Source organism: Lipophrys pholis (assembly GCF_963383615.2).
Source record: "Lipophrys pholis genome assembly, chromosome: 23".
In the NCBI taxonomy this organism is placed as follows: domain Eukaryota; kingdom Metazoa; phylum Chordata; class Actinopteri; order Blenniiformes; family Blenniidae; genus Lipophrys; species Lipophrys pholis.
Genome location: NC_137645.1, coordinates 6,856,722 through 6,872,027, shown reverse-complemented (window position 1 = coordinate 6,872,027; position 15,306 = coordinate 6,856,722). Strand labels below are relative to the sequence as shown.

Here is a 15,306-nt window from a genome sequence, read left to right as displayed (position 1 = left end):
GTTTTTTTCCCCAATGAAAAAACACAGACACGCTGTTTAGAAAGGAGAATTTGTTTAATTCAGTATTCTCTTTATACACAGATATATATACGTGTGTTCTAGCTATGTACAATCACATGATGAAATTAGATGGTTATATAAAACGGGAGAGTATGAAGAGTTAGGGGTGCATTCATACAACATTTCAGCCAACGAATTCAAGTGGAGTAAAAAAATCAATTAAATGACCGTGTGTCCCATAAATAGTTAATTTCATACTGGGGTGGATTTTTGTGACTGATTCAGATCTACACACTCTCTCACACCTCGATTTCTACACCCGGGGGTTTGGGGGCGACGGCGGCGGGTTAAGACGACCCGTCTTTGCTCTGTCGGATGTCGGCGACGGTCTCGGGGACGCGGGCCACCATGCCCTCCAGGGACTTGGTCAGGCAGATCTGGCAACCCAGACGGGAGCTGCAGGGGGGGGGGGGGGGGGGGGGGGCACGTTTAGACGACGGAGTTCACGGGTACATTATTTGAATACCACACTGATTTTTAAACATTTTTAAAGGATCTAATGCAGACGGTATTACAAACAAACAAATTCCCCAAAACAACAATAATAGAAGCTAAAAGCAGCAACGTAAAATGATTAAGAAACAGAAGTAAAATCTATAAGAGCAAAAAAACAGCAATGAAAATCAATGTTTTTTTTAAAAACATCCGTCTTTGCTTTTGCAGACGGTCCCTGCTCACGGGTCACAGTCGGCTGCTCATAGAGAACAAAGTTGTTACTGCCGCTGCAAAGAAAACTACTCTTGACGAGAAAAACAAAAACAATAAAAGGAAGAGCTTGTAACATACTGCGTTCCTGAAACCGACGGGAAAGAGGCGTCGACTGAGCGATGATGAAGTTTCATTCATGACTTTTTTTCCGAGTGTGTCTGCGTCTAATCCATCAATTAACTCAAAAAGAAAAAGAATAAAAAGAGGAGAAGGGAAAAAAATAATAAAAAAAAGGCAATGGAATAAAGGAAAAAATGAAAAGGAGCAAAGAAGATAAAAAGGAAAAAAGAATAGGAAAAATAATAAAAAAGGAGGAAAATTTTAAATAGAAGCCAGTATTGCTAAAAGCAGTTCTGGCAACCCAGACGGGAGCCGGGGGGGGGCGTCAACCGGTTCTCCTCTAACTCAGCAGGAGAACTGGTTGGTGTGACTCTGTTGACTCGTCGGGGGCGTGGTCGACCTCCAACCGCCACTTGGAGTCGGACAATACACGACGAACGGAAGGAGTAGACAAAGTAGTGTCATACTACTCGAGTATTTGTATTTTAACACACTGCAGAGATGCACCTTGACCCGTTTCCTGTGAGGGCGTTCACACTGGGTCTCGTTCCACAACCGACGTGAAGAAAGAGCGACGGTCAGCCAGCTCGGCAGACTTCACGGCCAAGAGAGACTTTCTCACCATTTTCCAACAAATACATTTAGTCACAAGACTAAAACAACTTTAAATGACAGAAAATAAGACGACATTGTTGAACTGTCACAGGTACGATTTGGATTTTTAGCAGTTTTTGTTTTTCCCCATGGATTTTCACATTTTAGCCTTTTTATTAAAAAATTTTTGTTTATTTTTTAAATCTTACCTATTTTAGCCACTTTAGTTAATCAGCTGTTTGTCGCTGCTGCATGTATCTCAATGTTTGTAGCAGTTTTAGCTTTACTTTCTTCATTTCCTTTGATTTCTTTTCCTTTTTTTCTATTTTTCTCTTCTTTTTCTCCCCACTTTTCTGTTTTAACATTTTTTTCTTGTTCCTTTTCAATGTTCAACTTTTTCAACTTTAAAATTTTTCCCCCACTTTCTTCATTTTTCTTTCTTCTTTTCCTTAAAGAGCTTTGCCTGACTCACTACTTTTAATTTATTTAGCTGTTTTTATCCTGAGAGATGCAAAAAACAACAACAAAAAAACCCCAGATATTTATTCATACGACATCTAGTGTGTTGAATGCGACGGCTTCAAGATCAGACAAAGTGCATTGATCCGGATTAAAGTGAAAACTCCGCCAAGTGTTTGTGTTTGGCGTGCGGCTGCTCACGTGTCGGTGAGGCCGTAGGCCAGGTCCAGCATGTCCATCTCCTCGTCCGTGACCGGGCCCAGCTTCTTGTACATTTCCTCGTCAAAGATCAGGTGGCACGTGGAACACGCCAGTGTGCCCTCGCACGCTCCTGCAACACACACACCTCTGTCACGTGACCGAATTAGCCCGAGATGCTAGTTAGCGGCGGTTTTCAACCAGTTGAAAAAAAAATTCCAATTTTATGTAAAAATAATAAAAATTTGTCACTGGCAATGATTTGATAATGCTGAAAGTCTCTGCCTGAATTGTGTTCTGATCAAAAAATATAAATACCCTTCCTTGCCAGTAGGTGGCAGTAGGAACCACATTAATACTGACCCTGTTGATTGACGTCAGTAGAACTAGAACATGCACTCGGGGGGGAACGCATTACCTTCGTCAACGCCACATTTCTTCGCGGCACCGAGTTAGCATGTTAGCTCATATGGATGCTAACTAGCCTGTCAGATAGCGACATCAAAAGGACTTCGGTCCTTGAATGAAGACAAATCATCCCTGAAGGGTTAATAGTTTTCTGCAAGAAGTTTGTCAAATAAATAAATATGTGCACTTTTGTTGACGAAGGCAATGAGTTGTAGTGCGACATGAAAGAAGAAGAAGAAGTGACATGGGGGAGAGTTTGCGGCGTCAAGAACTCAGAATGTGACCTGGGGCCCTGGACAAAACGTCCCCCGAGAGGAAGACCCAATGAGTTAGTTCCAGTTCTCCAATTTTTTGTATTATTAAAATACTTCGGCTCCATTTTTACCTCCACCGAGTGCCGGTCCGGGCTTTGAATGTTTTTATATTGATCACGAGCCGCGGGACATTTTCAATGTGAGAAATGTGCCGTGTCTCAAAGCAGATTTGAAAAAAAAAAAAAAACCAGAGTGAAGAGTTGCTTCGCGCACCGAAGCCGTCGAAGTCCAGGTCTTCGTTGATGACCAGGTCGAGCAGCGAGTCTCCGGCCGAGCCCTTCACCGTGACCTTCTCGCCGTCGCGGTTCACGAAGTGGACCGTCACCTTGTCGGCCCTGCGGGGACGCAAAACGGAGCAGAGGGAGACGAAAAACTACTTCGGACTTCTGACATAAATGTCCATGCAATGAAAAAAAAACTCTATGACCTGAAGCAAAGTTGAGACTGTGGGAACACAACGTAATCCTCTAAACAGAAGAAAAAAAAAAAAACCTCTGCCCTTCTTCCACACACGTCTTTTGGACGGAGTGACCTTTCAGGATCTCCTGTTAGACTCTGATGAAGAAGCAGGAACAAGTGTCTACAACACGCCGCAGGAGTTTATGAATCAAATGAATATTTGGATACGTGACGTGATAATTCTCAAACGGAAGGATTAATTGAGATGAAGGGGCAGAATATCGCTATTCTTCCTTCTGCTCTATTTTAGTCTCGGATTTAAAAGCTAATGTCCTGCAATGTAATGTAAACTGGGACTTTTTTTTTTATTTAATTTTACAATAAATGAAATAAACTTCTTAAAAATAATGACGACCAAAAGTTAATGAGCAACATGTTTTTTTATGTGAGAAAATAATTAAAAAACTTTTTTTTTCTCCTTTCAGTCAATTTATCACATACAATAATTATACACAGTGAAATGTTTAAAGTACATGATCCACACTGAAACCACATTTTTTACAGGATGGAAGAATAAAACATTTGAACACACAATGATGACAACACAACACTACATAACTATAAAGAACATGAACGATCAAATAAATATAGGCAGACCAGTCGAATGTTATTTTAATTTTCGGGGATTTTTCTTTTTTTACTTTATTTTTTAAAACTAAACTTTTGAAAAATTCTTTCAATTTATTTCTTTTTTTACATAAATAATAAAACCCTTTATTCATTTTATATTTCCCAAGTTTTCGTTCAACTTTCTTTGATTTATTTTTCTCTTCTATTTATAAACCAGACCTTCACCTTCCTCCGATCCACACCTGGAAGAGTCTGGTTCTGGTTAAAACCTTGAAACTCGAGTTCAGATGTCCCGGGCGGACACACTGGCTGTTACCTGAGCGGGTTGGTTCCGGGGGTGAAGCTCCTCTCTCCGCCCTGGAAGAAGCTCCACGCCGCCGCCGCAGTCGTCCTCCGGTGCCTGACCCGGGCCAGCCGCGTTAGCGCCGCCACCAGAGCCATCACAAACCGGGAAGATGAACTAGGAGACTACCGTGACGGAACCGCGTGACTTCTCGTGTTGTCTCGAGGACTCTCCTTCAGAGTAGCCGGCTAAAGCTAGCTCGCCTCGGCCGCGGGGTGTTTCTTTTTTTTTTTTTTACTCCGTCAGTGACCGGGTCATGACGCGCGGCGACCCGCCGGTTGTGTAACGACTCGAAACGCCCTCCCGCGTCCGCCTCGTCTTGCGTCTTGTCCGGCTCCACAGCAGAGCGGCGAGTGGAGAGAGGCTGTCACCCGTCCGGCTCGGTTACAACACCCGACCCCCGTGCATGCGTTACGTACGGAGACAGGCGACTTCCGGGGGAGCGCGATGACGTCACGCAGCGTCATCTGGCTCAATAACAACACCTGTTGAATTTGTTTGTTTTTGTTGTGTTTTCTGTTTGTTTGCACCGTTTTTGACATTTCCTATTTGTGCATAAAGTTCTTTAAAAAAAAAAAAAGAATCTGAACGAGACAAAACGAGAATTATATAAGTACGATTTTTCACTAAACAAAGTGCCTCTAATAAATAAATGAATAAATAAATGATATTATTTTATTTTATCTATAATTAGATTATGTTTAGCAATCAATCATTCAAATATTATACATTAAATTAAAATGAATAGAATATAAAGACATATAAACATGATAAATGGCCGTCAGAAATAAATAATTATTTAAATTTTGAAATAAGCGATTGATCGACACACTAATTAGCGTGATATATGAAAACACATTCTTTTATTATTGATTTAATACTCTATTCTGTATGGACCGACACTGTAAGGAATTTCCCTTTATGATTTATAAAGTCTATTCTATTCTATTCTATTCTCTACTAGTTTAGATCATTCTATTCTCTACTATTGTATTCTGTTCTACATCCTCCTCAACTTATATCAATCACAAATAACAGCCAAAAGAAAGTTGAAAAACAACCAACATGAATGAAAGCAAAAATTATAGGAAAAAAATATTATAAATGCTTTTTATTTGAGAAAGACATAAAGCTAAAATCAGAAAAAGAGGCAAAGGCCTTTGTAGATTAAAAAATATATGTATATATCCTCATAGACGTGTAGAAGTAAAGAATAAGATAAATTTCTCCATGTAAAAATATGAGAAAGTCTTTCAAATAAAAGCAAAATGTTGGAAAAATGTCCACCTTTCATCATTAAAATGTTGACACTGAGCTTTACACGGAATAAAAGCAAGTCTTTAAACATTCCACCACACTGTCATGACTGATTTTCCTACCAGGCTCGCGCACGTGAGCGTGCGCTCCTGCATTGGTTAATCAGGATTTGAGCGAGGAGGAATTTGCATAAGGTGTTAATCACAGTGTTGGACTGAAGCATCGTGACCTCGTCACAAAAGCAAGCATTGATGGAGCTGAGGGCATTGCGCAATGGGGGCACATAACGTTACGTGTCCTCGCACGCTTCTCCGTCATGGCTGCGGGGTCACAAAGAAAAAATACATAATGTACGACCTTGAACCTGGAAAACCCCGGTGAGTTCATGGGAGAAAAACTGAACGGAGCTGTGGTCGTGGTCGACAACCTTAATGGCCGAAAGAGACGTTCCCACCATTTCTCACCAATTAAAATGAGTCTGGAGCCACAAAACATGATAAAAAAATGTTTTTAAACCCTTTAAAGAATTGCTTTACATACAGGTTGTCACAGGTACAATTTAGATATATTTGATTGATTTTAACCACTTGAGCTAATCAGCTGTATGTTTCCTAATGCTGAAGCAGTTTCACTAGACTTTTCTTCATATTTCTTTTTTTTTTTTCCTTTAATTTCTTTTAAATTTTTACATTTATTTGCCTTTTTGGCTTTTTTCTATTTTGCGATATTTTTTTCTTTATTTTCCTTTTCCCTTTATTTTTTCCTGATTTTTCTTCTTGTTTTTAATCGTTATTATTTCAATTTCTTTCTTTCCCTCTAAGCTATTTTTGACTTTGTCGTTTTATTTCATTAAGCTGTTTTCCTCCTGGAGACTCGACCATTTTTGAAAATCAGTGCGGGATGCAAATAAAACAAAAACAAATGTTTATTTACATGACATATAGTGATACGGCGTCGCGACAGAGCAGCCGAAGTGCTCCGGAGCCGCAGGATGCTGACCTCTGACCTATATAGGTCTGGAAGTCTGGACGCCCCTCAGAGTGTCCATAAACGGGGGAATACCAAACGAATTGCGAAACATTCCCACCAAAAACAACCTCCAGTGGCCTCGGCCGCCGCAATCTGTTGAAATATTCACTCTACTTCCACAAATATTGATCAACATGCATCGGTATTGAACCTGGTGCCGTTCACCTCTCCCATCCCGGGTCCAGCAAACAGGAAGTGGACTTTACGGTATGGCGGAGTCTCAGCGCCTTATCAGTGACATTATTAATACGTTTGAACCTAACCACACGGGGGCGAAGGTCCGTCACATATCAGGGATCATAAAGATGGTCAGTTGAAAGAAGGGCCGGGGTTTACGACCGGCCGGGGGGGTATATCAGGGTGGAGGCGCCGTCGTTCTCTGCTGCACGACGATCATCACTGCAGTCTCAGGTGAGCGCGTCGCGAGAGGAAACATAAACTGAAGCTCTAATGACTATGGCGTTAAAAGTTTCTCTCCCGATATCTGCAGGATGTTCAAGTCCGTCCTGCTGTTCCTGACGCTGTCGGGTGAGAGCTCTCTACCTTCATGTCTCACGGTATTCCCATCATATTCGGTCGGACCTGGGCGCCATAAGGCCTGATGTCGTTGGCTTTAATATCTTGTGATTTAATCTACGGGTATTTATTTGTCTGTATGTATTGCATGTAAGCAATTCAAACGACTATGACAAATGGAGGACGGAGTGGCGCGGTGGATCAAATAACCTTGTAATCTATTGGTTTCCATGGTAACAAATGTGGCCTTGGTGAAGGAATGCGCTCTACAGAGTTCCCGGTCTAGTTACATGTGAAATGGTCAAATTTTTCATATTATTGGCCATTAAAAGATTATTGGTTGGGTCTAGTACTGAAAAGCACATTAGAGGGGGGGGGTTAATGGAAAAAAAATAGTTTTCTATAACTGAAGACGAAATTTAGAATAACGTAATCGTAACGTCCAGACAAAGACTAGAAAAAAAAAAGCCAATATCTTATTGAGCAAAGTTGACGTCCCCTTATGAACGTGATATCTGTTAATGATCTTTCCACACACTATCTCACCCTGCCATTGTTTTCTGTCGCTATGGCAACAAAACTATTGATAGCAATAACCTAATCAGAGCAGTTGACCTTCTCAGAGTTAGATTACCGTGATTGATTTATGTCGACGTTAGAGAAAGCCTCACGCCGGAGTCGAAAGGTCAAACGTGTCTCCGCCGTGCTGGTTTAATAGAAAATCGGAGTTTAAGTGAAACCCGATCCCCCACAGGCCTGCACGCCGCCCCCATCAAGGCCCCTAAAGGTTTACAGGGCCCGGAACTCTCCGGATTCATTCCCGATGGCTTCAGGCAAGGCACCGAGGCGTCCAGGAGGTTTATCGTTGACCTGAACACCGGTCTGCTGCAGGAGCACCTCAGCGAGATGGACAGGAGGGTTGGTAAGAGGAGACGCCGCCAAAAAGTCACCAGCGATACCTGATGTTGATCTGTAACCTAAAAACTCCTTTTCTTCCAGTTCCTGCTGACGTCCCGGTTCGGAGGATTGGCGACGGCTGGGTCCGTGTGGAGGAACCCTCAGTTTATGATCTCCCAGAGGGTTTCAGACAGGGAACCGAGCACGTCCAGTCTATTCCCCATGGTTTCAGACAGGGAACCGAACCCTCAATGCCAATCCAAGAGAGTTCTAGACAGGGAAGCGAGCATGTCCAGTCTATTCCCCATGGTTTCAGACAGGGAACTGAACCCCAGATGATGAATCCAGCGGGTTTTAGACAGGGAACAGAACCTGTTAAACCAGCCCCAAGACGTCTCAGGCGGGAAAAGGAAGTGTCTCACTTTCTCCTGGATGGTTTTAGACAGGGAACCGAACCCTCAGTGCCAATCCACATGGGTTTTAGGCAGGGAACCCAGCCCAGGATGTCTCTTTCAGATGTTCTTAGGTTAAAGGCCGATTCTTTCAGGTCTCTGCCCGCTGGTTTTAGGCAGGGTACTGAACCCTCTCGCCTGTTTCCAGATGACTTCAGACAGGAAACCAAACCAGCTCCTCAGATCCCAGAGGGTTTCAGACAGGGAACTGAACGTTATTTTCAGATCCCAGACGGTTTCAGACAAGGAACCGAACGTTCTTCTCAGATCCCAGACGGTTTCAGACAAGGAACCGAACGTTCTTCTCAGATCCCAGAGGGTTTCAGACAGGGAACCGAACGTTCTTTTCAGATCCCAGACGGTTTCAGACAGGGAACTGAAAGTTCTCAGATCCCAGAGGGTTTCAGACAGGGAACTGAACGTTCTTCTCAGATCCCAGACGGTTTCAGACAGGGAACTGAACCGTTGAGTATCAAATCACAGACAGTAGCATGCACGGGGGAGATCATCAACGGGAACTGCTACGAGTTCCACCCAACACCTCTGACCTTCCACGAGGCTCAGGTCAGACCAGCTTTAGTTTCAGGAATACACATGGAAGACAAAACCACATGGAAAGATTTAAAGTCAACATCTTTTTTTGTCTTCTTGTGAATCCCAAGATCCGGTGTAGAGCTTCGGCCCCGAGCGCTGAACTCGCATCCGTCACCAGCGGCGATCTTCATTCCCGCCTCGTTTCCCTGGTGACCAGAGGAGGCCAGAACAGCCCGGTGTTGACTTGGCTCGGCGCCACGGTCAAGGCAAGTTGTTTTCCTCGGGCAACGTTTACTTGGATTTGACGCGTTAGCGATTATGCTGCTGAGCAGGGAAAACAATCTCGTACCAAAACAAAGTCAACTAGATTTGTAAGTAGGTGCTAAAAAGCATGCAGCGGTCGGCTGTGACGCCAGCTCTCTGAGCCGTGGCACTGAAAGGAGGCCAAGGAGAGCCTCATCTGATACGTTATCACCAGGACAGAGTGTTATTCTCACCTTGGTGAAACATTGACCTTTGAACTTCAACATGTTCTTTCAGCTTATTCCATGTCATGACGTGAGGCCGGAATGTTAAAAATACAGACGGCTGTGAAGTTTGTTTGTTTTTGGTTCCCTTACACTTGTAAAAGACACTGCGTGATGAAATTTATATCTTAATATCACATCAGGATATTGCACTATAAGTTATATAAAGAAGGCATCAGGCCTTATATTGCACATTTTAAGTTGAATATTGCTTTTTTTTAATGAGCTTAAGTGTTACTAAAAGTTATATCTATCTCATCTTTTTTTTTTTTTTGCTACCCCTCAGAGCCAGCAGGCGTCCTGGGTCGACGGGTCCGAGTGGAGCTACAGCGACTGGATGCCCGGTCACCCCAACGTTCACACCGACAAGCCCGTCTGCGTGGAGATGTTCAAGATCGGTAATGAGGGGAGACAGAAAACCCCACAGCACACAAACACACTTCTGACTCACCTTATCAGAGCACTTGGGCAGATAAGTCGCAATCTGAACGACCTCATGTACATCAGCCTTTCATTGCCATAATCGCGTGATAACAAATGTCACTGTTATTAATGCTCTTACAGGGTCATTCAAGGTCGGAGGCAGGATTTTTTCGGGGGGGGGTTAAACTCAATATATGCAGCACATTTAACACGCAGTGAGCGTTACGTGTTGTGCAAATTACGCCGGGTGGGTTATTAAATGCAGCTTTCATTATGAAAGGTGCACATTATTTTTCTCAAGATATACATATTAATTTAAAGGTGCATTAAAAATATCTGTTTTGCATATAAGATGAATGACTAACAAGAGTACTTTTTAATTTCACCCAGTATTTATTACTATTTTAGTAATTTTTTTTTGTCACGGAACGCTATTGTTATACATTATACAACGATTTTAGAACGACGTTATTTCTCTTGGTAGACATAGAAAAAAGGGGAAAAAGTGCTTGACTTGAATTTGCTTTTGGGGTGGGGGGGGGGGGGGGGGGGCCCTTCTAGCTACGGCCTTGGTCATTTATATTTGATCTTCTTTGCAGACGAGCGCTGGTGGACTGCAGCCGACTGCGGCCTGAAGAGAGCGTCCATCTGCTCGTACCCGCTCGTCTCGTAAAACACCAGACGGATCTCCATCCGTCAACATCGTGTGAAATAAAACATGTTGCAAGTCTTCCTGCGTCCTCTTACTCACTCACACATTCCCCAAACTTTAATTTCAGACTTTTAATGATCCATTTTTCCACTGGTGTATACAAAGCAGTTTGTACAGATTAGGGAGGCGAGTTAAAACAATTAAAGTACCTGGAAAGTGCAAAAAAAGGACATTTTTTTAAAGAAATAAAAATCATGCTGTACATTATATACCGTATTTCATAAATAATCACAAATATACACACATCCATTTGGTGACAGTCACAGAGACACAAAATAGTACGTTTTTTTTGATTCTTCCTATCTATATATTCTTGGTTCCCGTTCAGAGAGTGGAAGGTTTAACTGGTGGAATGCTGCTTTCGTTTGATCTCGGTTCGGGGGACGGCGAGCTTCGGTCACAAGAGGAGCTCCACGCTGGGATAAAGGCACTCCGTATTGTCGTGGAAATAATCCAAACAGTGGTGTTCTGACTATTTATGCACCTTTCTGACAGGAGTCTAGTTTAGAAGACGGACACGGGTTGGTCTTCGCCGTGACATTTCTATAAAAAAAAAAAACTAACTAAAAACAGAAGAGACAGATGAAGATTTTGGCATAATTAAAAAATACAAACGATTCCACAGCTGCTTTCAAACTCATTCACAAACGTAGCAGGAAGAGACGACGAAATCAAAACAAAGAAGGAAGACTTGGAGGTCGACGGACAGAAGTCAGGCCGAAAAGCGTCCAAAAAATTAAAAAAAAGTCCACCATGAACGAGCCTTATTGCTGTTAACACTGACATCTCATCGAGCCCTTCGTTTTTTTTTAAATCGGAACAGTCGGAAGAGTTTTTGAAGAGGAAAATGCTACGTTCACTCATAAATAAAATTCAAGTAAAAAACATTCAATGAAGCGTGTGGTGAACCTTCATATCGTAGTGTTGTGATCTCTTAAAACCGTGTTTCTCAAACCGCTTCCTATCGAATCTCAAACGGCCTCAAAAAGAAAATTTACCCCCCCAAAAAAAAGAAAAAATCAACATAGTAAAAAAAAAAAAAAAGGCAGAGAGAGAGTTTGAGTGGAGCCGTCGTACTGCATAAGGCCGCTGCGACGCAGCGTTGAGGTTTTTGTTTTGTTTTTCCGGGGGGGGGGGGCGCGAAAAGGCCACTTGAAACAATAGCTTAGGAGAGAAGAAGCTCCTGCTGTGGAGACACAGCGCCTGCACTGTGAAGCAGGAAGTGATGGTGGTAAACAGAGGTGGAGGTGACGAGGGAGCATGGAGGAGACGAGGGAATGTGTGAGAGTGGTGGTGGGGGGTGTCAGGGGTCGGGGTGGGGCCGGCTGCGGTCGTGTCGGGTGTTGTACACCGTCTCCATCTGGGTCAGTCGCTTGCTGGAGCCCCACAGCTTCCGCATGATCTGGGAATGGAGGATGAGGAGGAATGGAGGGAGGAGAGGAAGGGGGGGGGGGGGGGAGGGGGTGAAGTCAAAGGAAACAAAAAAAGGAGGAGGGAGGTGATTCATGGATGAGGGACCAAAGTAATTCCTTCATCCACCTCTAGTTTCCACTCGCATATTTACACGTTTATTAGATCGTAGCTACGGTGCTAATATGGCTCGAGTTTGCAGAAGCGTTAATTAGACCCCGTTACCACGACAACCAGAGTAACAACAACTTCCTTGACATTTGGGGGGGGGGGGGGGGGGGGGGTCCACTGACACGCCAGCGGTGCTCGGATCCACTGCAACCGTGACTTTTTTATATCGGCTCCCAAAGTGAAACTGTTCTTTCACCACAGAGACTGACGGAGGCGACAGAGCAACACTTTTCTTTTTTCAAGGTGTTGCCGCGTGAATCGTTGTCGTGGAAACGGGGCTTTAGTGTTACGTTAGTTTCACAGCATATTTGTTATAGTTTGAAGAGCAAACAAAAACCGTAATGACACTTTGGGTAAACAGCATCGGTGTTTTTTTGTTTTTTTTTAGGTCAAATCAAATATTGCACAACTACCAACAAAGTGACGGAGGTAAGCGGAGACGGCGTGTTCGTGTCACAGTCGTGGTTGGAGGAATGTGTGGGCGACAACCATCCCTGAGAAGGAGGGGTGACGGAGGAGGAAGGGTGCTGCTAGGGATTGTGGGAGCTGGACGAGGGGCTGAACACCAGCTGGTCGCGCTGGTGCAGCAGGCGGGTCGGCGAGCGGGCCCGGAGCGGCGCCAGCAGCGGCGAAGACATGAGCGGCGAGCCTTCGAGGCTCTGGGCGATGTAGTTCCGCAGCGAGTTCTTTACCTCGGCCGGCCGGCCCACGCCCACGATGATCAGCTTGCCGTCGTCGAGCCCCACCAGAACGTGGCTCTGCTCCTTGGTGACGGAGACGCAGCGCACCGCCACCCGCATGGCCATGGGCTCCACGCTCAGCGACAGGCTGCGCGGGGGGGGGGAGACGAGCACAGCATGAGGAATGCACTCTGCTACTGAGCCAATCAGGCGGCAGAGAGGCTTACCTGTAGAGGTCCCGGATGGACAGGTAGCCCTGCTCGCTGCCGATGACCACGAACTCGCCCGACACGCACATGTCGGTCACCTGCTCCTTCAGGGGCTCGCTGCAGAGGTGCTTCCCGTTGACGGAGTACAGGTGGAGGGCGTTTTTATCCTGCGGAGAGACGGAGACGGTTACACCGCGTTTACACAAAACGGCCACAAGCTGCGAATCGGAAAGGATCCAGATCTGAGCTAAATAAAGATTTAAAGCCAGCAGCCAATGTCCAGCGGTTTGCTGACGTCACGGAAACTCCCCCGAGGCATTGTGGGAACAAGATCAGGTTTGTACACTGGACGTGGCGAGATCTCGACTCGCAGCTGGAAAAACCATCTACCGTCGGTTTCACAACATTTCAGACTAGGTCTCGCGGCTTGAAGATTCTTTTTTTTTGAAAGTCTGGCTTTTTTTCGGGGCTGAATCGGTCAAATGTGGATATTTTTGCTTGAGCTGCTGCGACGCCATTTTTCTTATCCCAGAAACCCTTGCAACAGGTTTCCCAAGTTAGTGACGCAAACAGTTCGATCCCTACAAATTCCAGTTCGTTTGTAAAGAAATCAACGGTGTGATCGCTTTGAGCCGAAGTGAGACCTTTTATGGGAAGTAGGTTTTAAACAGGGATTCTGCTGGGGTCACTTTAAGAGTCACAGGAAATAATGGCAAGTCGTCACAAATCGTTCGGCTCGGCTGCAAACGTCCCGAATCAAGGCCATGCTTGATATCCACGCAAGATTTGTTGACCGGCAAAAACACGACGCGTCTCACCTTGAGCGTGGCTTTGCCCTCGACGCAGGCGTGCACCAGCAGGTGGCCCTCCCAGGACACGGCCAGGTGGAGGATGGACAGCGGCAGGGAGCTGTCGCATGGCGGCCGCAGGCAGCGCATGTACTGACCGCGGCGCACCGTGTGGATGATCACCGTCCCGTCCTGCGCGGCCGAGACAAAACTGTCAGAGTTATACTGAACCCGCGGCTCCAGGGCCTCATGCGGCTCGTCAGCTGATCAGACTAATTCTATTTGGTGGAAAAGTGTGAAAACGGCTCTTCTGGCCATGAAGGTTGCAGACGGCTGTACCCGTCTGACAACCCAGCGTTCGGACTGTCGCTTTAAATTCTCACCCTGGATCCGGACACGGCCATGTCGAGCTCCGTGCTGATGCTGACGCTCACGACCTCGTCCGTGTGTCCGTACAGCACCTGTATGGGTTTAGGATAGAGACCCACGGGAGCTCCGCCCTGCCAGGAGGTAACAGGAAGTGGTTAACGCGTAGAGAGGTTTGTACACGTTTGGTCCAGCGCTCCTCACCTGCTGGTGGACCTGCCACACCATGCACGTCGTATCTCTGGATCCAGACATCAGGTGGATGCCGCAGTGGTCGGTCGACAGGCAGGTCACGATGTCTGAGGGGGGCGGGAACAAAACCAGTGACGCAGGGAAAGGTCATAATGATCTTTAACCACCGGTTGGTCTGTACCCATGTGCCTGATGTGCTGCCCCACGGTCTTCCCTTTCACCAGAGACGTGACTCGGAGGCTGTTGTCCCAGTGGCCGCCGCTGAACAGCAGCTTGCCGTCGTGGGAGACCACGAAGAGCCCGGCGGTCACCTCCACGCCGGGGGCGAACGGCCCCGACAGGAAGCGCTGGGTTCTGGGCGGAGGAGTGAGAAACCAGACGGCTGAAAACCAGACAATCTTCCAGAACGGACGCCACAAGAGACGTGTCTCGAGTTCTCACTTGGTGTTGGACACGGTGGGGTCTTTGATGAAGGTGAAGTAGTTGGAGATGTTCTTGTTGTACGGCAGCCAGCCGTGAGTCCCCAGCAGGCAGTTCTTACTCAGGGTCACCTGCAGGTCCGACGACAACAACAAGAGAGAAAAGAGAAAAAAAACTGCATCAACAAACTTAACTTAAGCCAGAATCGGCTTCTACGCCCGAGCCTTAGTTACTAGGTATCCCTTCCCACCCGCTGAGAAAACAAACAAGACAAAAAAAACACAGGAAAATGAAGTAACTCCTAAAAACAAACAGAAAGTAGAGGGAGGGCGGCATTTAATCACTTTCTGGGTCAATATGTTAGTTAAGTCTTCTATGAAGGGCTTCCAGGTTTTCGTTGAAAAGTACAAGAGCTTTCAAGTGAAAACGTAATCTTTTCAAGTTTAATATGAGTTAAGTCCTCGGTAAGCCAGGAGCTGTGTGAAGTAGGGAGGGTGTTTCCATTTAAACAAGATAAGGCGTCAGGCCAGCAGGGTCGACGAGGTTTATT

General features: G+C 45.4%; 3 protein-coding genes across 4 annotated transcripts in view; 1 reads left to right on the top strand and 2 right to left on the bottom strand.

The window, feature by feature from the left end:
• Positions 1-38: 38 nt before the first annotated feature.
• LOC308127830 (adrenodoxin-like) lies at positions 39-4,602 on the bottom strand. Its single transcript, XM_080493178.1, has 4 exons — positions 4,147-4,602; positions 3,015-3,136; positions 2,083-2,212; positions 39-456 (listed from the first exon to the last, which is right to left on the bottom strand). Exons 1-4 carry the CDS (start codon positions 4,269-4,271, stop codon positions 348-350), a joined length of 486 nt encoding a protein of 161 aa, XP_080349304.1. The 5' UTR covers positions 4,272-4,602; the 3' UTR covers positions 39-347.
• A 2,209-nt stretch (positions 4,603-6,811) lies between these two features.
• On the top strand, positions 6,812-10,723 carry LOC308127854 (uncharacterized protein). Its single transcript, XM_080493229.1, has 8 exons — positions 6,812-6,870; positions 6,950-6,987; positions 7,730-7,897; positions 7,975-8,643; positions 8,683-8,888; positions 8,987-9,124; positions 9,672-9,783; positions 10,408-10,723. The coding sequence occupies exons 2-8, from the start codon at positions 6,951-6,953 to the stop codon at positions 10,479-10,481; spliced, it is 1,404 nt and encodes a 467-aa protein (XP_080349355.1). The 5' UTR covers positions 6,812-6,870; position 6,950; the 3' UTR covers positions 10,482-10,723.
• The window catches only part of nbeal1 (neurobeachin-like 1), a 38,521-nt gene continuing 33,794 nt past the window's right edge, over positions 10,580-15,306 (bottom strand). For both annotated transcript variants that reach the window (XM_080493225.1, XM_080493226.1), the window contains 8 exons: positions 14,778-14,887; positions 14,518-14,690; positions 14,349-14,443; positions 14,162-14,278; positions 13,809-13,970; positions 13,009-13,157; positions 12,794-12,929; positions 10,580-11,922 (listed from right to left, as the gene is read on the bottom strand). In XM_080493225.1, coding sequence (XP_080349351.1) covers positions 11,824-11,922; positions 12,794-12,929; positions 13,009-13,157; positions 13,809-13,970; positions 14,162-14,278; positions 14,349-14,443; positions 14,518-14,690; positions 14,778-14,887 — 1,041 coding nt within the window. In that variant the 3' untranslated portion in view covers positions 10,580-11,823. The remainder of the gene's footprint in view (positions 11,923-12,793; positions 12,930-13,008; positions 13,158-13,808; positions 13,971-14,161; positions 14,279-14,348; positions 14,444-14,517; positions 14,691-14,777; positions 14,888-15,306) is intronic.